The 20,301-nt window shown below is 36.4% G+C and overlaps 1 protein-coding gene across 6 annotated transcripts in view; it reads right to left on the reverse strand.

Moving 5' to 3' along the window:
• Nucleotides 1-1,109: 1,109 nt before the first annotated feature.
• SMIM14 (small integral membrane protein 14) overlaps nucleotides 1,110-20,301 on the reverse strand; it is an 83,182-nt gene continuing 63,990 nt past the window's right edge. For all 6 annotated transcript variants that reach the window (XM_055326348.1, XM_055326350.1, XM_055326353.1 and 3 more), the window contains 3 exons: nucleotides 20,144-20,192; nucleotides 6,484-6,626; nucleotides 1,110-4,225 (listed from right to left, as the gene is read on the reverse strand). In XM_055326348.1, coding sequence (XP_055182323.1) covers nucleotides 4,193-4,225; nucleotides 6,484-6,626; nucleotides 20,144-20,192 — 225 coding nt within the window. In that variant the 3' untranslated portion in view covers nucleotides 1,110-4,192. The remainder of the gene's footprint in view (nucleotides 4,226-6,483; nucleotides 6,627-20,143; nucleotides 20,193-20,301) is intronic.

Genomic DNA, 20,301 nt, shown 5'->3' on the forward strand with positions numbered 1-20,301 from the left:
TCTTAGTTTGGCATCTGATGGTTGAAAATGTTTTCTGTAGGGGCACCTGAGTGCACCTGATTCTTCACTCAGCAGGGAGTCTGCTTGTCCCTCTTCCTCTCCCTCTGCCCTTAATCCTGCTCCTGCTCTCTCTCAAATAAATAATATGTTAAAAAATATTTTCTGTATAATAATTCTGATTAACACCCATTCTAAAGCAGAAATAGTTAAGCAAAAAGTAAATACAAACACTGTTGAAATGTTTATTGAACCAACATAGCCCATTTGTTTGAGAAAAGATATGTATGCAAAGTTAAGTTCCCCAGGGGAAAAGATCACATTGATAACTCCAGTTTCTAAAAATCTGAGCATCACATAATCACAGGTAGTGTTTATGAACTTTTTAGTGGGGAGAAAAATCAACTCTATAAACAGATTTGGAACTGAGACAACTATCAAATGAAATGGCAGGAAGCAAAAAAAAAAAAAACAACTTTATTAGAATTCTTTCTGAGAGGAAAACTAATATTGCAAAAACATTTAATGAAAACTTAGTTTTATGGGAGTTCAGATATCTATTGACATATAAATGAAAAACTTTAGCCTAAAATCATTAATTATTTCCAGTAAATTATGTATTTCACAAATTTTGCTAAAGAATACTTATGTATCACATAGACACTGACATCATAACCATGCCAGAGCAATTTTACCATTTTTACATGTATATGATCTTTAGTATCTGGGTGCATTCCAGGTCACAGAACAAAAGCAAAGTTTTTACTTTTGTGTGTGTTCAGTAGTTACATGTCTTAACACTATTAGATATTATTCTCTCAAAGCAAATGTCCATTAATCCTGTATTCTAGGAAGAAATAAAAAAAAAGAACTAAAGAAACATAATTGCAATCTAAGTTCCTAGAGATTCTCAGAATCCCTACTTCTGAATATTGGCCCCATTGCTATTACATAAATATTCTTCTTGTAACTTAAAGTTCTCTCTATGGAATGTTTTTAGTTAGGGGTAAAAAGTCTTACAAAGAAACTGTTTAATAAGGGATGTAAGCATTTTACTAAGCAAAAGATGCTTGCTTCATTTCCCACAAAAGCGAAACAAAACAATACATTACTAATGTTTTCTATTTATTCATTAATAAAAAGTGCATAGTACAAGCCCTTTATCCCAGTCCAAGTACTCAGTAAAAGATTACAATAAACCCTGGATGGCACAGACATGATTTGTTTGGCATGATTTAAACATTTAAAAACAGCAATTAATATTCAGTACATCACATGACCACTTTCGCCTTTAACAAAGTTATAAGACATGGCAACAAATACATCTGATTTTTCCTTTAGAAATATTATGTTAAGACTAAATCTACTATTACAACAACAAAAATTTAACCCATTATGTGTAAACTCTTCATTTCTCCTTCAAGTTGCTGTTTTATGTCTTAAGCTAATGAGCTGGTCAAATTTTAGCACATATTTATTTAGAGTGACAAATTCAGAGTGATCAATTTCCAAGGTTCCTTTGAAAATATGAGAAATCAGTAATTCTATAAACACTATCACATCACATACCACAATGACACTAAAAGTAACCAGGGAATAGCTGAACCTAATACTTACTTTGGAAAATCTCTGCAAGTTATTTAAAAAATGACTTGCTGGCCATGGGATAGTGCTTAGATAGATACGTGATAAAATCTTTTACTATACACAGTTTCAATGTTAACTTTTTCCATATGGAAAGCAAGAAAACACTTTGTATAAGGGACATTAAATGACTCTAAAACAATATAAACGTAATATTATTTGTGGAATATTTAAGAGCCAAAAGTGATTAAAATATGAAGCTTTATCTTTCTTTTTTCCAGATTTAAAAATGATTATAGCCACAGTTCAGGTGAATGTTTACAAGCCAAGTAATGAATATGAATGTGCTAAATAAAAAGGCCACATGTAGAAGCTTTAAGAATTAAATAGAATAATATAAGTTACTAGTTAGATTACCAAGAATACTTTATATGCAGTAGTACTCAGTCTTTCTCAGGAATGCAGAGAAATTTTACAAGCAAAAATCCCAAAACTAAGTATTTCTCTAGGAACTTTTGTTGCTAATTAGATGGTCCATATAGAAAAGGTTAATACACTAGAGATGTACTGTCAATTTAGTGTATGTGACAGAAATGAAGAACCAGGAATAAGAATCTAGATTTGTAGGTCTCTAGCTAACACTAGACATTCTGTTTCCATGTCAAGGCCAACTGGTTTCAACCAAAGCCAGTTCTCAATTATTTGTGAGCCACAGATTCAGTGAATGCATCAGTATCTCTGCCAGAGACTGGCTTTCTAGCAGCTTAGACAACAGAGTATTAGGATATATGTGCAAGCCTTCAAAGTCCTGGGGGCAAGGGCAGAAAAAGGAATGCTTACGGAGATTTAGCTGCCCTTCAAATGCCATGCCTGCCCTTTCTGCATTAAATACTAGAATAGCTATAAAGCTGGGAAGGCTTCCAGTAGGCCACAGCAAGACAAAGAACCTTAAATCTATGGTGCTCATTTATCCAAGTTTTCACTTACCTTGTTATATCTCTCAATTAGCACAACTAATTAAGAGTAGGTTATATTACGTCAAGAAGTTGAGCACAAAGCTAAGATGCACAGAAGGAATGCAAGCAGTCAATATTGGATTATATAATGAAATGAAGCCCTTAAAAAGTGTATGGCCTAAAATGTAATCATAATAAAGGGGAAAAAATACCCTAAGAGCATCACACAATTGTATCGGAGACTCTATTAAAACAGTACAATGATATAGAGAAGTTTATTAGTTCATACAAGTAATTTCTCAGATCGATACAGTGAAAAGCTAGACTGATCTGGGGGGAAAATCCTTACACTGATAGCAAAATATCTTCTAGTCCCCATAAACCATCTGTAATCACTTGCTAAGAAAAAAATTCCATAACCACATAGGTCATGCAGACTTCTTATGCCATGTGTATTCACTTTCTTTCAAAGTGAGCAAAACAATGCAACCTTTTACTTTTTATACATTTCAAAATTTTACTTTTATTAATGGAGCTCCCCACCCCAATCCATCTTATTACTAAAGAAGAATGAGATAAGGGGTGAGAAAAAGATCCTTGATTGCATTTTCATTTTCCTCCTTTTCCCTTGGAGTAAACCAAGAATTCATCAAATATTTTCTAAGTCAGAAGGATAACAAAAGACTCGATTTTTTCTTCACAGAAAAAAAAAAAACCAGACTAAATAAGTAAATAGCATTCAAATGTCAGTAACGAAATAGGCCCCCATTACAGCTTTAAGATAGTTCCATTTAACAGGGAAGTGTTAGAACGGAAAAGAAGGTTCCTGAGAGGCACCCATTTAACAAATAAATTATAGCTTAAATTATTACTGTATAGAATATACCTGGCAAAGGCTAAAAGAATTAACTTTTTCCCTCCTTTTGCAAACCTTGTAAGGCTATAATGGACTGTAAATCATTCACCATATTTAAATCACGTTTATTTAAAGTTCTCCTAATATTAGACATTTTTGTGGGAATAGAAAACTTAGTAAACAACTATTTCATTTCTTTTCCTCTCCTTTCCTAGCCACATAAGCCAATTGTAGTGGATGACACAGATTTGTAAAATATTCCAAAGGCTGCCACAGTCCTAAGAACTAGAAAAAACTGCCACCCACAAATAAACTATCAAGGTAAATGTAAATACAGTGTGGTTCTAATTTTTTTTTCATACAATCTCAGACAACCCCAAGTAACTTTATAAATACCTTATGAAAAAAAGCAATTTTAAAACCTATCAAAACTATTTAAAATATTTAAAGGCAGAGATCTCAAATTTCCTTCAATCAGGCCAGACATCATCACAAAAAATTATGATCACAGTTACAAATAGAATGAGTGGAATGTTTAAGTTTAGGATAACCAAAAAAGCCCATGTAACTTTTTTAATATAATTATTTACTCAAATATACTGTAAAAAGGAATGGTGACAACACAGGAAGCAAAAATAAGCTTGCAAGTGAAATTTCTAGAAGCTCATGGAAACAATACCATCCCATATATTGCAGATGCAAAAGGAAAAACAGTCTAATGGGGTTAAGAGTACTCTGGTCATCTTCGTTCATTTGGTCGTGCAAGGTGTTAACTATTTTCACTTCCCGTATCACAAAGTTAGTCCACAGGAGGGGCTGGTGGATCTTGTCCCTGGCATTAGAAAGACAGAAATTATGGAACTGATTTCTTGAATCCCAGTGCAACCAATCTAACACACACAGTAAGAACTGAGCAGCATGCCCCCACCCTCCAATCTCTAATCATATACCTATTGGGACTTTTCATGTTTTTGTACGAGGAACTTAGATTAATACTATAATTCACCAATGGTTGTCTCATTCCTCCCTGTAGCACAGAAGTAATAGGACTTGGAAGAAACTGCTCTCCCTCACAGCACCACAGGTGACATTTAAACCAACAAAGCATCTTTCCTGCTTAAGGTGACTGGGCACACACTATAATCAAAGTGAAGGCAGAGACTTTTGCTTCTTACTACAGAATGTCAATGAGGAAAGCATGTGGCTCCAGCTGCTACTGACAAGCATTCTATGACCACAAAGGGAACCCACTTTGAAATGAAGCTGATGATAGGAAGAAAAAAAAGTAGGTTTTTGAGGATACTGTTAAGCAATCTAAACACTGACCCTACCTCTCTGGATTTTCTGATGTGAAAACCAATAAAGCCACTTGTTTAAACCAGGCGGAGCTGATCTTTTTTATTTGCAAGAGGAAGTATTTGAACTGGAAAGGAAAGATCAGAGCTTTTAGGAATCTTCAGGAAGATTTCATTTATTTATTTTACTCTGACATGCTATATGAGGTCCCAGTTGAGAGTGGTCAATTTTTCTGCTTGAAATTAGTATGTTTTCTTGCTTATTCTTAGGGCAATGGCCCTACTGTCCTAGAACTGCTGGCCTACAATGAAATAAGGTTTAGGGGCTGTCATCTTAAATTTCTGTTACTTTTAATGGCTTCTAGGCCAGCTTATTAAGTTGGATTTCTTTAGCTCCAAATGTTGAGGAAGTTTCTCTTTGATATTAAAGTAATGAAACTGTATGTAGAAAGTAAGAAAAAAGATTGATGAGAAAGCATCTCATCAAGATAATATACAAGCTGTTTATGGATACCTTTTCTTCAAGAGAAACAAAAAATAAATTTAGGCTTTTTATATCATGCTAATGATGCCTTCTTTCTTAAAGTCAGCATGGCTACATATCTAAATGTTTTATTCCTAAAAAACAAAAAACAAAAACACTGGGCAATTATCAATCCACATCTGCTTTCTCCTACATAAGAAATTAGTTTAACTTCTAATTATTAACAAAACAAGATCATGGAAAAGAAATTCTTTTAGGAATTCCACATGAAGGTTGGAGAAGGGAACTAGTGGGATAATTTGGTGTTCAACAAGTGAACTCGTCATGTAAATAAATACCTTTAAAGAGGTAATATCCAAGTCAAATAGAAAAAGAGGGGGATCCCTGGGTGGCTCAGTGGTTTGGCGCCTGCCTTTGGCCCAGGGCGAGATCCTGGAGTCCCGGGATCAAGTCCCACATCAGGCTCCAGGCATGGAGCCTGCTTCTCCCTCTGCCTGAGTCTCTGCCCCCTCCCTCATAAATCAATCAATCAATCAATCAATCAATCAATCTTTTAAAAAAATAGAAAAGGAAAAAAAATATAGATACTGGTTCTCAAAACGATTAAAATGAATCCTTCAATGAAGTTTCTGTTAAAGTCAGCACCAAAAACTCCCTATTGGGTCGCTTTATTTATCATATTTTTTATCTAGAAGGTTCTAAAAATGGTAGTAATCATGACAATCAAGATTTACCAACATGAATCATCCTACTTCTCCTTTGTCAGTTCAGTTGATCTATTATGCTACAGAACTGGAAGAGCCTAAGAGAAACTGGATGGGGAAACAGGATTTCACCAGATAGGCTCACCGCCTCTTGCATTTAATAGCTAGAACAGAAGGTGAGAAACCAAAGTAGAGGGAAAAACGCTTGAACTGTAGCTGATAAGAGAATTAAGGGAGCTGGAACCACGAGAAGGAGGGGGTCAACTGTGAGGAACTGAGGAGTAGAACGCTGATATTTGAGAAATACTGCTGTGTATTATTATGAACTGGATCCTTTTTTATATTAAGAAAGACCAGAATGCAGGTGAAGATTGGAATTTATTTTAAAATTCTTTTTGGGCTACTGGTCTGTGCTTTTCTCTGTATGTAACTCCATGAAGATTAAGCCATTTGGAGTGGCAAGATTTATGAGGACTGCCCTGGAAGAACTTATTCTGAGTTAAATCTTCCTTTTGCTAATTCTGGTATTTCGGTCAAAACAAACTCATCTCATTCCCAGGCCACACCCATCCCTTACCCAAATGAATTTCTAATCCATAACACTTACATTATGAGGACTGGTTGGCTTGCCAGTTAGGTTGGATCCTCTTAGATTAGGAGGTCTCAGTAGAAACAAGATCACTGCAATAACCATCCAGGCCATCAAGATCATGGTAATACTGATGCCATTATCACCAGAGGGCCCTGGTACTAAAGACAAACAAAAAATATATTTGCAACAAAAACTGTAGCATGGTTATAATACTGTTAGATAATGTAAAAAGAAATTCTAATGTTTAAGTGTCAATTTCAAAAATTGTATTAAAATTTAAAAATTGTATAAATAGGGGCACCTGGGTGGCTCAGTTGGTTAAACAGCTGCCTTCGGCTCAGGTCATGATCCCAGGGTCCTCCTCTCAAATGAATAAATAAAATCTTTTTAAAGACTATAAATAATCTTAAGAAGTATAATTATGAAATATTACATTTCAATTTCCCTTTCCTCTTGTGAGAAAATCTATATACTAAACAGTATAAAATAGTCATAGGACAAAACCTATTATATGAAGATTTTAATATTTTGGTGTGATTGAATTGAGAGTTTAGAAAAATTAAGAACTCTTTCTACTCTAAGAATCCAAGTACACTTTTAATTTTGCATATAATTTGGGAAGGTTCATGAACCCACAAAACCACCAATTCCTAGATATACTGAGATCTACAAAACCCAGGCTAAAACCACTTGATATACAATAAAAACACTCTACCTTCAGGAGAGGAAAATTCTGCATTTTAATTATAGAAGCAACATGAAAAAATAATAGAGCTTAAGGAAAAGGGACCATCTGAGCTGTATAATATATAAAGATCCCTTTCCTGATATTCTCAAACAGAGATAGTAATTTGGCTGCCTTTTTTTGTAAAAAGAAATTGGATTCAGATATAGATATTCTAAAGTCTATGCATTTATCAAGAGAAAAAAAGTCAGGGCTATGTGTATTGATAGTAGTCTCTCCCAGCTCCTTAAGGCCATATCTTATTTAATCCATTGTAACAAGTACCTAGAACGGTGCCTGGCCCACAATATGAGCTTAACAAATTTCTGATAAAACAGACTTATAATTGACGTACATTAAAGAACTCAGTTGTCAAAAATGAAAATTATAGATTAGATTTCTAAAGTAAAACATAGTAAATCTACGTGGTTACTAAAGTTCAGGACTATAACCGTTTTGGTTTCCTTGCCTGGAGAAAAAGTAAAAGAAATCCAGGCAAGATATTCAAATGAAGCTGATGTACTGCACTGGGGTATTTGGACTCAGATCTCACTCCCAAGAAGGGAAGGGTTGGATAGCATTACTGAGGCCAAAGGGTTAGTGACCAAAGGGAACATCAGTCAAGCAAATTGCTGGGTTGGCCCAATAGCAGGCTGGATAGGAATGGGGCCTCTTGCCCAAACCTCCATCACTTCCCCAGAGCAGCTAACACAGGACTCCAGGTAATCTAAACTGCCCTATCACACAATGGGTTATCACACAATGCAATAGTATTTTTTCCCCTCTATATCCACATCCATTCCCTTCTTTGTTCTCTCCCATTATACTAAATTATAGTGCTCATTTTCCATGACCATTCTCTCCTTTGTTTTCTATACCTTATCACTGCCTCATTTTCTTTCTTACACTTACCACTGCATACATGCTCGTTTTCCTCTTCCTGGCTTTTAAATCTTGGAATTTTCTTGGTCAATTTTAGGTTTCCTTCTCTTCTGGCTCTACGCATGGTCATCCTCACCTGTGGTTTCATTTACCTTCTGTATGCAGACCACCTCTAAATTTATATATACTCAATCCCAACTCTTCCGAACTTCAGATCAAATACTCAACTGAATGTTTACATCAACAGTTGCCTATTTTTTTAATCTTCATACCAATAGTCTTAAACTGTAGTATACATTCCAGACATTCAGCAGCTTCTTAAAAATGCAGAGGACTAAATTCACCTTGCAATTTAAATACTCAACATCCCAAACTAAAATCATGAAAATCTCTCCCAACCCCATCCTCCATGCCCCACCCAAATTGGGTCTCCATTCATCCAGCTGCCTAGGCCAGAAACTTAAGAAAACATCTATTGTTCTCTCTCAATGACCTTTTATTCACTCCATTATGAAGTTTTCTGTCAATTTTACTTTCTAAATATCACTCAAATCTATCTACTTTTTTATTTTTTTTATTTTTTATTTTTGAGAGAGAGAGAGAAAGCACATGTGAATGGGGTGGAGGGAGGGGCAGAGGGAGGAGGGGAGAGAAGAACCTTAAGCAGGCTCCATGCTCAGGGCAGATCTAATGTAGGACTTGATCTCATAATCCTGAGATCACAACCTGAGCTAAAATCAAGAGTCAGATGTTTAACTGACTGAGCCATCCAGAGGCCCCATCAAATTTATTTATACTGACATTCCATACCTGCTCAAGCTAGCATCACTTCTTGTCTGATTTATTGTGATGGCCTCTTAACTCATCTCCCTATACCTATTCTTGCCGTCCCTAATTCTATCCTTTATGCTGCTCCAAGAGTGGTGTTTTTTTTAAAAAAGCAAATACTATTTTTATTACTAATACCTAAAATTTGAGTGGTTACTTTGAACCAGGCATAATCTCTGTTAATCCTTTTCTTTTCTTTTCTTTTCTTTTTTTTAAGTAGGCTACATGGGGCTTGAACTCACAACCCTGAGATCAGGACTTGAGCTGAGATCAACAGTTGGACTCTTAACCAACTAAGCCACCCAGGCACCCCAACTATTAATCCTAGCAATCTATTTTATGGTAAGTACTATCATATTTTCATTTTATAGATGAGGAAACTAGGGAAAAGGGGGTTTAAATCCCAATGTCATACAGTTAGTATGTGGCCAAGCTGGGATTTTAATACAGCTGGTCTCATTCCAGAGCCTGTATTTTTAATCACTTCGCCATGTCAGAATCTCTGACAATACCACAGAGTGAAATAGAACCCTGAAAGGTATTAGTCCTATGAGTAGTGCAATTGGAAAATACAGATTTAAAAGAGATATTTTTCTTTTTTAAAAAATATTTTATTTAAATTCAATTTGCCAACATATAACACTCAGAGCTCATCACAGTGCTCATCGCAGTCCTTCTTAATGCCCATCACCCAGTAATCCCATCCCCCACCCACCACTCCTTCTCTAACTCTACTTCTCAGAGTTAAGAGTCTCTCATGGTTTAAAAGGGATTTTTGACGCATAAATTTATAACTAGGTAAAATTAGGTTATTTAAAGCTAGTCAAAGAAAGATAACTATGACTTCTATATATTATCATTTCTTATAGTACCCCTCTCTTTCAGAAATAAAATGCTAGATTAATTGCATAGGCCAGAAGTACAACCCCAAATTATACAATTTGGAAAGTAGGTCTCTCTCTCTCTCTTTTTTTTAAGACTTTATTTTTTTAAGTAAACTCTACATCCAACACGGGACACAAACTCAAAACCCTGAGGATCAAGTGTCATATGCTCTACTGACTGAGAGAGCCAGGTGCCCCAGGTCTCTTATTTTTTGATACTCTTTGCACATAAAGTATTCTTTAGTTGAACCTCAGATCATCAGTTTACTAATTCACATCTTAGACAAAGCAGCCCTAACAAAATGCCTACTCCCCTGTAAGACTCTCATAGTGATGTTATGGTTTCACAGTTCTCTTTAACTGTCTCCTAGCTTGGTTCTTATTGCTGCCTTTCCTTCCTGCATACCCTGCTTAGAATCCTGATTGTAACACATCTGTTGACTAACCCAGTGACACATTCTCTACTGCCTACTGCTTCAACTTTGAACTCTTCAGCCTGGTCTTACCTCATATGATTTGGCCCTACTCATCATATTAACTCTTAATATTTCTCAGAAAAAGCATCCTCCTGCTCTAGTCAACCCCATTATCACCTTCTTTAGCCAGTGGTTCCCTGGCCTGACTATGCATCAGAATGGATTACGATGACATCAGTACCACAAATTGTATGGACCTTCACACCATCTAAATTCTGGAGCAGCTCAGGGATGCCATCAGGAACCAATGATATTTGTAAAGCTTACAAATATTAATGGGCACAATCACATGGGAGATATAAATCTGTTCTCTCATTGCCTGGAAATTATCTGCCTTCAGAGAGTAAACACTTTTTATTCTATGGTCTCATAAGATGTCAAATCAAAAAACATAAAAGGGCTCTATATATCAAAGCACAGCATTCTGTTTGCTTTAGGTTTAACTGTTTAGTTACAAGCAAATGTATTACAAATAGCTTGCCAAATGGAATATTCACAATGACGCTCTTAACTTAGCTGGATACCAGGAAGACGGAAGAGTAGACAGGAATGCTCCCAAAAGATTATTTCTATAAACTGATACAGGTTTCCAGGGGAAAAGTAGAAATAGAACAACAGTGAAAGTGGTGTATTAGCACCAGGAGGCTTTAACTCCACAATTTTGGGGTTGTAGAGAATAATTACATTATCCTCAGCTTGGCTACCTGTTTTCAAGTTGATGTACTCCAGAAGTAAGCTAGTGATAGAGCTGGTTTCCATACAACACTTTTATCTGAAAGGCAATCTTTCAGAAGGTTAAGCAGACTGGTGTCCTGCTCTAGAGAACAAAACTATGGGTGAACACCACAGTGAAGTAGAGGTTAGTTCAATATGAAGAATCATGCAGCAACTGAATCTGCTAATACATGGCAGCTAAATTCTGCTACCATACAAAGTAATGAGCTCCATATTCAATTAAATCATCTCAAATAGGGATCCCTGGGTGGCGCAGTGGTTTGGCACCTGCCTTTGGCCCAGGGCGCGATCCTGGAGACCTGGGATCGAATCCCACGTCGGGCTCCCAGTGCATGGAGCCTGCTTCTCCCTCTGCCTGTGTCTCTGCCTCTCTCTCTCTCTGTGTGTGTGTGACTATCATAAATAAATAAAAATTAAAAAAAAATCATCTCAAATACATGCAACACACCATGGCAGGCACAATGCGTATCGTGACATAATAAGAAATATGTAATTGTTCTTCATTCCAGGTCCTGGCACAGAAATTCTAAAACTCTTGGAATTTCCTGAGACATAGGAGAGAAATGTCATTTATTATTAATAATAAACCTGAGTTTATGCTAATGAGGTGACTTTGGTGGGCCCCTACAGAGCTTCAGGATAGGGCCTGGTTGCCAGAATTTGACCATATAATTAGAGAGCTAGAACTTTCAGCTCCACTCCCTAACCTCCAGCCAGGAGAGGGGCTGGAGATAGAGTTAATCACCAATGGCCAATGATTTATTCATTCATGTCTACAAATGGAACCTCCATAAAAACTAAACAATGGGGTTGAGAGAGCTTCCTAATTGGTGAATCCCTCGAGGTGCTGGGAAAGTGGCACACCCAGAGAAAAAGGGAAACTCTGCACCCCTCCACTACATACCATGCCCTGTGTAACCCTTCTATCTGATCATTCTTGCATTGTAACCTTTATGATACACTGGTAAGGTAAGTAAACTGGTTTCCTGAGTTCTGTGAGCCATTCTAGCAAATTATTTAACCTGAGAAGGTAATTGTGGGAACTCCAGATTAATATATATTTTATGAAAACAGCATAAACTCACCAGAGAAAATTTAGAATACAAAGAAATGTAATTCTATCACCCACAGGAAACAACTGTATAAACCATTTAAAAACATGGCTTTCAGAAAGGATTTCCATCAAATGCTAAAAGAAGCAGGGGAGAAAAGCTGGCCAATATAAGTAAATATTTAAGCTCTAGAATTTTGTCTTTATAAAATTTAGATTAAAGAAATGAAATTTCACTCAAAGAAATGAGGTTTAAGATGGGGCTGGCTCAAGCATCACAAATACCACAAATGTAATAAATACTTGTTTTTCCATAAGGAGTTCAATAAGATTATTTTCAACTAGAAGAACAGGTTTTAGCTTTACCGGCTAGGAGAAAATTTTGAGCTGCTTATTAGAGGGCACATTGTAGATTAATGAATGCTACTGAAAAAGCAACTTAAAGAAATCTGGAGTGGAGGAACCACCACCACCACCCATCATCCTAACAATCTAACACAGCATCTGCACATTACCATTACCTTCCTATCCAGAGCATATAATCATCAACACCCTGCTGCACCAATGGACAATGTTCTGGTAAAATTTCTACTTTGGGCTAAAAACATACTGTTTTAGCTATTCCTCTAAGCTGTTATATTTACAGAGTTTAATGGGACACTCAGTTCACACAGCGGTAATAATAATAATGTAATAACAAGTATACTTTTTATACATTTTAATAATAGTACCTTACTGTGTTATATATAACACTTTATAATAGTACCTTACTGTGTTTTAGCTTCATATACAAAATAAAGTGGAGCTCAGCTTCAGGAATGCTAAGTATAAAATTAATAAATGAAATCTGGAAATCTGGTAATATGACAAAAGCCTTAAAATGTACATAAAATGTAAGAGGGGCAGTTAAAATGTTGGGATTCAGAATGGGATCAAACTTAAGCCATTATCACCTTAAAATAGACTGTTATATGTAAACATCAGGGCAACCACACACAAAAAAATCTATAGTAAATACACAAAAGATAAAGTGAAAGAAATATAAGCATAACACTAAAGAAAGTCATCAAACCACAAATGAAGAGGGCAAGAGAAGAAAGGAACTATAAAAATGTCCAGAAAACAATGAACACAATGGCAACAAGTATATACCTATCACTAATTAACTGTAAAACAAACTAAATTCTCCAATCAAAAGATACAGAGTGGTGCGGCACCTGGCTGGCTGAGTCAGTAGAGTATGTGACTTTTGATCTTAGGGTCATGAATTCAGTGGAGCCGTACACTGAGTGTAGAGCTTACTTAAAAAAAAAAAAAAGGCATAATAGAGTGGCTCGATGGGTAAAACAATAAGACTCATCTATATGCTGCCTATAGAGACTCACTTCAAATGTAATGACATACATAAGCTGAAAGAGAAGGCACAGAAAAATACATTCCATGCAAATAGAAATCAAAAGAAAGCTGGGGTAGCTACACTTATATCAGACAAAATCAATTTTAATACAAAGACTATAAGAAGAAACAAATTAGGGCATTATATAATGTTGAAGGGATAAATCCAGTAGGAGGATATAACATTTATAGATATTTATAGGAGCACCTAATATATAAAGCAAATATTAACAGACTTAAATGGAGAAACAGACAGCAATACAGTAATTGTAGGGGACTTTAATACTTCACTTACACCAATGGATAGATTACCCAGACAGAAAATCAATATGGAAACATCAGCCTTAAATGAAGCACCAGACTAGATGGACTTAACTGTATATACAGAACATTCCATCCAAAAGAAAGAGAATACACTTTCTTCTCAAGTGCACATAGAACATTTTCTAGAATAGATCAGATATTGACTACAAAACAAGTCATAATCAACTTAAGAGGACTGAAATCATTTTTTCCAACCACAGCAATATAGAACTAAAAGTTAATTTCACAAAAAAGCTGGAAAACTGACAATATGTAGAGATTAAACGTGCTACTGAACAACCAGTAGATTAAAGAAAAAAATATTTAAAGACAGTATTCACCCATTTTAATTTTATTTATTTATTTATTTTAAAATAGGCTCCATACCTAACATGGGGCTTGAACTCTGGACTAAGGGATAAAAGTTGCATGCTCTACCAACTGAACCACCTAGGCACCCCAGAAAAATTTTTTTTAATTTTTTTAAATTTTTTATTTATTTATTTATGATAGTCACAGAGAGAGAGAGAGGCAGAGACACAGGCAGAGTGAGAAGCAGGCTCCATGCACCGGGAGCCCAACATGGGACTCGATCCCAGGTCTCCAGGATCGCGCCCTGGGCCAAAGGCAGGCGCCAAACCGCTGCGCCACCCAGGGATCCCCCCAGAAAAATTTTTTATAAAATAAAAAATATCCCAAAGCAAACAAAAATGGAAATATAACACACAAATTTATGTGATGCAGCAAGAACAGTTCTACAGGGAAGTTCACAATGATAAATGTCTTCCTCAAGAAATAAGAAAAGTCTCAAACAATCTAACTTTATGTATCTCAAAAACTAGGGAAAAAGAACAAATGAAGTCCAAAGTCAGTAGGTAGAAGGAAATAACAAAGATTAGAGTAGAAGTAAATGATATAGAAATTAAAAACAGGAAAGACTGGTAAAACCTAGAGATGATTCTCTGAAAAGATAAGCAAAATGGACAAACCTTTAGTCAGACTAACCAAAACAAGAGACAGGACTCAACTAAAATCAGAAATTAATGAGGAGATGTAACAACTGATACTACAGAAATACAAAGGATTATAATAGACTAGTATGAATAATCATATACCAACAAATTGGACAACCTAGAGGAAATGAATAAATTCCTAGAAACAGAGCCTACTAAGACTGTATCATAAAACAAAAAAATCTTAACACACTGATAACTAGTAAGGAGACTAAATCAGTAATCAAAAACAAAAACCTTCACTGGTGAGTTCTACCAAACATTTAACATTGTCTCTCATGAATAAATAAATAAAATCTTTTTAAAAAATTAAAAAGAATACCAACACTTTTCAAATTCATCCAAAGATAGAAGTTAACCTACTAAATTCATTTTATGACGTGAGCATTACCCTGATACCATACCAAAACCAACAAGGATGCCACAAGAAAAAAAAGTTACAGGCTAAAGTCTTTTATGAACACAGATGCAAAAATTCTCAACAAAATATTAGCAAATGGAATTCTTTTTATTTTATTTTTTTAAAGATTTAATTTATTTATTCATGAGAGTCACACAAAGAGACAGAGACGTAGGCAGAGGAAGAAGCAGGCTCCCTTCTCCTTCCCTTCCCTCGATGTCAGGACCCCGGGATCACGACCTAAGCCAAAGGCAGATGCTCAACCACTGAGCCACCCAGGTGCCCCAGCAAACAGAATTCAACAATATATTAACTGTGTAAGTATGTAAGACATACTTAACTGTGAAACCTGAACTCTTTTCCTCTAAAATCAGGAACACAACAAGAATGGGTCACTGTGGCCACTTTTATTCAACATGATATTGGATATCCTAGCTAGAGCAATTAGGAAAGAAAAAGAAATAAAATGCAACCAAATTTCAAAGGAAGAAGTAAAAGTGTCACTATTTGCAGATGACATTACATATAGACCCTGAAGAAGTCACTGAAAAGAGGTTAGAATAAACAAATTCAGTAATATTGCAACATACAAAATCAATACGCAAATCTGTTGTGTTTCTATATACTAAATATAACTAGCAAAAAGAGAAATTAAGAAAACAATACCATTTATAATTACATCAAAAAGAATAAAATACCTAGGAATAAATTTAAGCAAGGAAGTTAGAGACTTTTATGTTGAATCAGTAAGACACTAATGAAAGAAATTAAAGATGACACAAATAAAAAGACATTCTATGCTCATGGACAGGAACAATTAATATTGTTAAAATGTTCATATTAGGGATGCCTGGGTGGCTCAGCGATTGAGCATCTGCCTTTGGCTCAGGGCGTGATCCTGGAGTTCCAGGATCGAGTCCCACATCAGGCTCCATGCAGGGAGCCTGCTTCTCCCTCTATGTCTCTGCCTCTCTCTCTCTCTCTCTCTCTCTCTCTCTCTCATGAATAAATAAGTAAAAAATCTAAAAAAAAAAAAAGTCCATATTACTCAAAGCAATATACAGATTCAATGCCATCTCTACCAAAAAGTCCAATGGCATTTTTCATAGAAATCTAACAATCCTAAAATCTGTATATAACCACAAAAGACCCCAAAGAGCCAAAACAATCTTGAGAAAAGAAAAAAAAAGGCTGAAGGCATCACACTCCCTGATTTCAAACTCTATTACAAAGCTATAGTAATTAAAACAGTATGTTACTGGCTTAAAAACAGATACATATTTGGGGTGCCTGGTGGCTCAGTTAGTTAAGCATCTGCCTTTGTGGTTCAGGTCATGATCCCAGGGTCCTGGGATAGAGCCCCACATCAGGGTCCCTGTTCTTCAGGGAGCCTCCTTCTCCTTCTCCCCCCTGGCTTATGATCTCTCCCTTTCAAAAAAAAAAAACCTCAATGGAACAGAATAGAGCCCAGAAATGAATTTATGCATTTATGCTCTATTAATTTATGACCAAGGAGCCAAAAATATACAATGGGGAAAGGACAATCTCTTCACTAAATGGTAGTAGAAAACTGGACCACTATCTTATATAATACGCAAAAATGATCTCTTAATGAATAAAAGATCTGAATGTAAGACCTGAAACCACAAAACTCCTAGAAGAAAATACAGGCAAGACAAAGGTCTTGTCAATGACCTGAATGTCACACCAAAAGTGAAACCTACAGAAGCAAAAATAAATAAGTGGGACTGCATCAAACAAAAAAACTTCTGCTCAGCAAAGAAAACAACAAAATAAAAAGGCAACCTACTGAATACAAGAAAATACTTGCTCTTTAAAAAAGGGGGGTGTGTGCTTGGATGGCACAGTGAGTTAAGCATGCAATTCTTGGTTTCAGCTCAGATCATAATCTCAGTGTCATGAGATCAAGTCCTGCATCAGGCTCTCTATTCAGTGCAGAGTCTGCTTAAGACACCCTCCCCTTGGGATCCCTGGGTGGTGCAGCGGTTTGGCGCCTGCCTTCGGCCCAGGGCGCGATCCTGGAGACCCAGGATCGAATCCCACGTCGGGCTCCCAGTGCATGGAGCCTGCTTCTCCCTCTGCCTATGTCTCTGCCTCTCTCTCTCTCTCTCTCTCTCTCTCTCTGTGACTATCATAAATAATAAAAATTAAAAAAATAATAATAATAATTAAAAAAAAAAGACACCCTCCCCTTTTCCCTCTCTCCCTTCCCACCATGCATGAGGTCTCTAAAATAAATAAGACAAACCATGAGAGACTCCTAACTCTGAGAAACAAACAAAAGGTTACAGAAGGGGAGGTGGATGGAGGGATAGGGTAACTGGGTGGCAGGCATTAAGGAGGGCATGTGATGAGATGAGCATGTTATACTATATATTGGCAAATTGAATTTAAATAAAAAAATAATTAAAAAATTTAAAAATTAAAAAAAAGAAAAAAAAGAAAAGAGGTGTGTGGGTGGCTTAGTCAGTTAAGCATCTGCCTTTGGCTCAGGTCATGATCCCAGGGTCCTGGGATCAAGTCTCGCATCAGGCTCCCTGTTCAGCAGGCCTGCTTCTCCCTCTCTTCCTCTGCTCCACCTACTTGTGTGTTTTATCAAATAAGTATATAAAATCTTTTAAAAAATACTGCAAATCATATATCTGACACGGTGTTAATATCCAAAATACATAAAGAACCCATACAACTCAACAGCAAAAAAAAATCTGATTAAAAAATTGTCAGATGACTTAAATAGGCATGTTCCCAAAGAAGACACAGATAGCCAACAGGTTAAAATCAATAATCATCATGAAATGCAAACAAAATCATAATGAGATACCATCTTATACCTGTAAGAAAGTCTATTATCCAAAAGACAAAAAATAACAACTGTTGGTGAAGATGCAGAGAAAAAGAACCCTCGTGCACTGCTGGTAAGAATAGAAATTGGTGCAGCCAGTATGGAAGACAGTATGTAGGTTCTTCAAAAAATTTAAACAAGAACTACCATTATATGATCTAGCAATTCACTTCTGTTTTTTTTCCAAAGAAAATGAAAACATTAACTCAAAAATATGTATGAACCCATGTTCAATGCAGCACTATTTACAACAGCTAAGATATGGAAACAATCTATCTCACTTATGTGTGGAATCTAACAAAACAAAACAAGCTCCTAAACACAAAGAACCTACTGGTGGTTGCCAGAGGTGGGAGGTGTGGGGTGGGAGAAATGGGTAAAATGGAATGAAAAGGTAAAAAATAATTTAAGTAATTTAAAAATGCATACAAAGGATGTGTGTTCAACTATTATTTGTAATAGCAAAAAAAATGTATCGGCAGCCTAAGATTCCAACAAAAGCAAATACTTTAAACTCTGTCTGGATGGCTCAGTCGGTTAAGTGTCTAACTAGATTTCAGCTCAGATCATGATCTAAGGGTTTTAAGACGGAGCCCTGGGGGGACCCCTGGGTGGCGCAGCGGCTTGGCGCCTGCCTTTGGCCCAGGGCGCGATCCTGGAGACCCGGGATCGAATCCCACGTCAGGCTCCCGGTGCATGGAGCCTGCTTCTCCCTCTGCCTGTGTCTCTGCGCCTCTCTCTCTCTCTGTGTGTGTGACTATCATAAATGAATAAAAAAAAAAAAATTAAAAAAAAGACTGAGCCCTGTATTGGGCACCACACGCAGCATGGAGTCTACTTGAGATTCTCTTTCCCCTCCCTTTGTTCCTTTCCCACTTGTATGCAAGCACTCATGCACTCTCTCTAAAACAAATAAATGAAATCTTTAAAAAAAATAAACACTGGTGTATCCCCCTAATGCTTTATATTAGTAACTATTTTTAAGACAAATATATACTGGTATGTTTATAATACAGTAATGAAAAACAACACACACAAAGTGATCCCATTTCATTAGTGTATTTGAAATTAATTGTGTCAGATTTCACCCTCCTGTTAATGTCATTCTTCCATTCTTATAAATTATTATGGCATAAGACAGAATTGGCTTAAATGTTATTATTAGTTCCCCTAAAGTCATTTGTGTCCTGAAAAAAAACGGTGCCTCACCTAATAGCAACCAAGTCTAGGGGTACCTGGGTGGCTTAGTTGGCTGAATGTACAACTCTTGTTTTCGGCTCAGGTGTGATCCCATGGGTCATGAGATCAAGCCCCAAGTTGGCTCTGCACTCAGTGGGGAGTCTGCTTGAGATTCTCTCCCCTTTCCCTCTCCCTCTGCCCCTACCCTACTCATGCATGCACACACACCTGTACATTCCCTCTCTCTCTCTCTTAAATAAATAAATAAATCTTAAAAAAAAAAGCCACCAAGTCTATCAGCTATATTAACAATGCAGCTATATTAACAATGCAGGGTCCATCTTCCTGCTTGGATTCTCACTTTAGCATCACTACTGCTCATAAAGCCACGCTGAGAAACCTCCCAACTGTCTATGCTCTCTTGAGAATGCCAATGTCAGAGCCAAAAGGCCCAAAGCTTCCAAACCATAGGAAAGAAGGCCTCCTTCCTTCATTTGAAAGTTCCCAAAGCTGCTATAGATGCAACGAGATGTTAGAGAAAGGGTGAGGGTTTGTGCCTAGCAGCCTTGATTATTTTCCAGTGTGACTAGCCAAAACTGCACTGTTACACATACATTTGCCAAGAAAAAGGTCTGAAACATTTTGCACCAAGTTGTCAATAATGGTTATCTTTTAGTATTCTGGAAGTTTTTTCTTATCTATGACTTTAAAATTTTCTTCAAAAAAAATAAATAAATAAAATTTTCTTCAATGACCAGAGTGTGTTTCTGAGGCAAAAAAAGGTTAAGTTAAAAAGTGAAATATTTAATGAGGAAACACATTACTGAAAACCACTTCCTTAAGCATCAAAGTGTAAGAAAAATTTCCAACAAATATTCATAGTCATCTGTCCTCTATTTCTGTCCACAGTGCCAAGGTTCCTCCTGTCCCATCATTACTTACATTCCTGAAGACATTCTGTATCTGTGCAGTAGGACTGGGACTGCCTCAACTACAAAGAAAAAGAAGAAAGGAAAGTTAGCCATTGGATTTAACCAAAAATGGATAATCTATATTAGAAATATGTTTTGTGGGCAGCCTAGGTGGCTCAGCGGTTTATT

The sequence above is a fragment of the Nyctereutes procyonoides genome, unplaced genomic scaffold (assembly GCF_905146905.1).
Source record: "Nyctereutes procyonoides isolate TBG_1078 unplaced genomic scaffold, NYPRO_anot_genome, whole genome shotgun sequence".
In the NCBI taxonomy this organism is placed as follows: domain Eukaryota; kingdom Metazoa; phylum Chordata; class Mammalia; order Carnivora; family Canidae; genus Nyctereutes; species Nyctereutes procyonoides.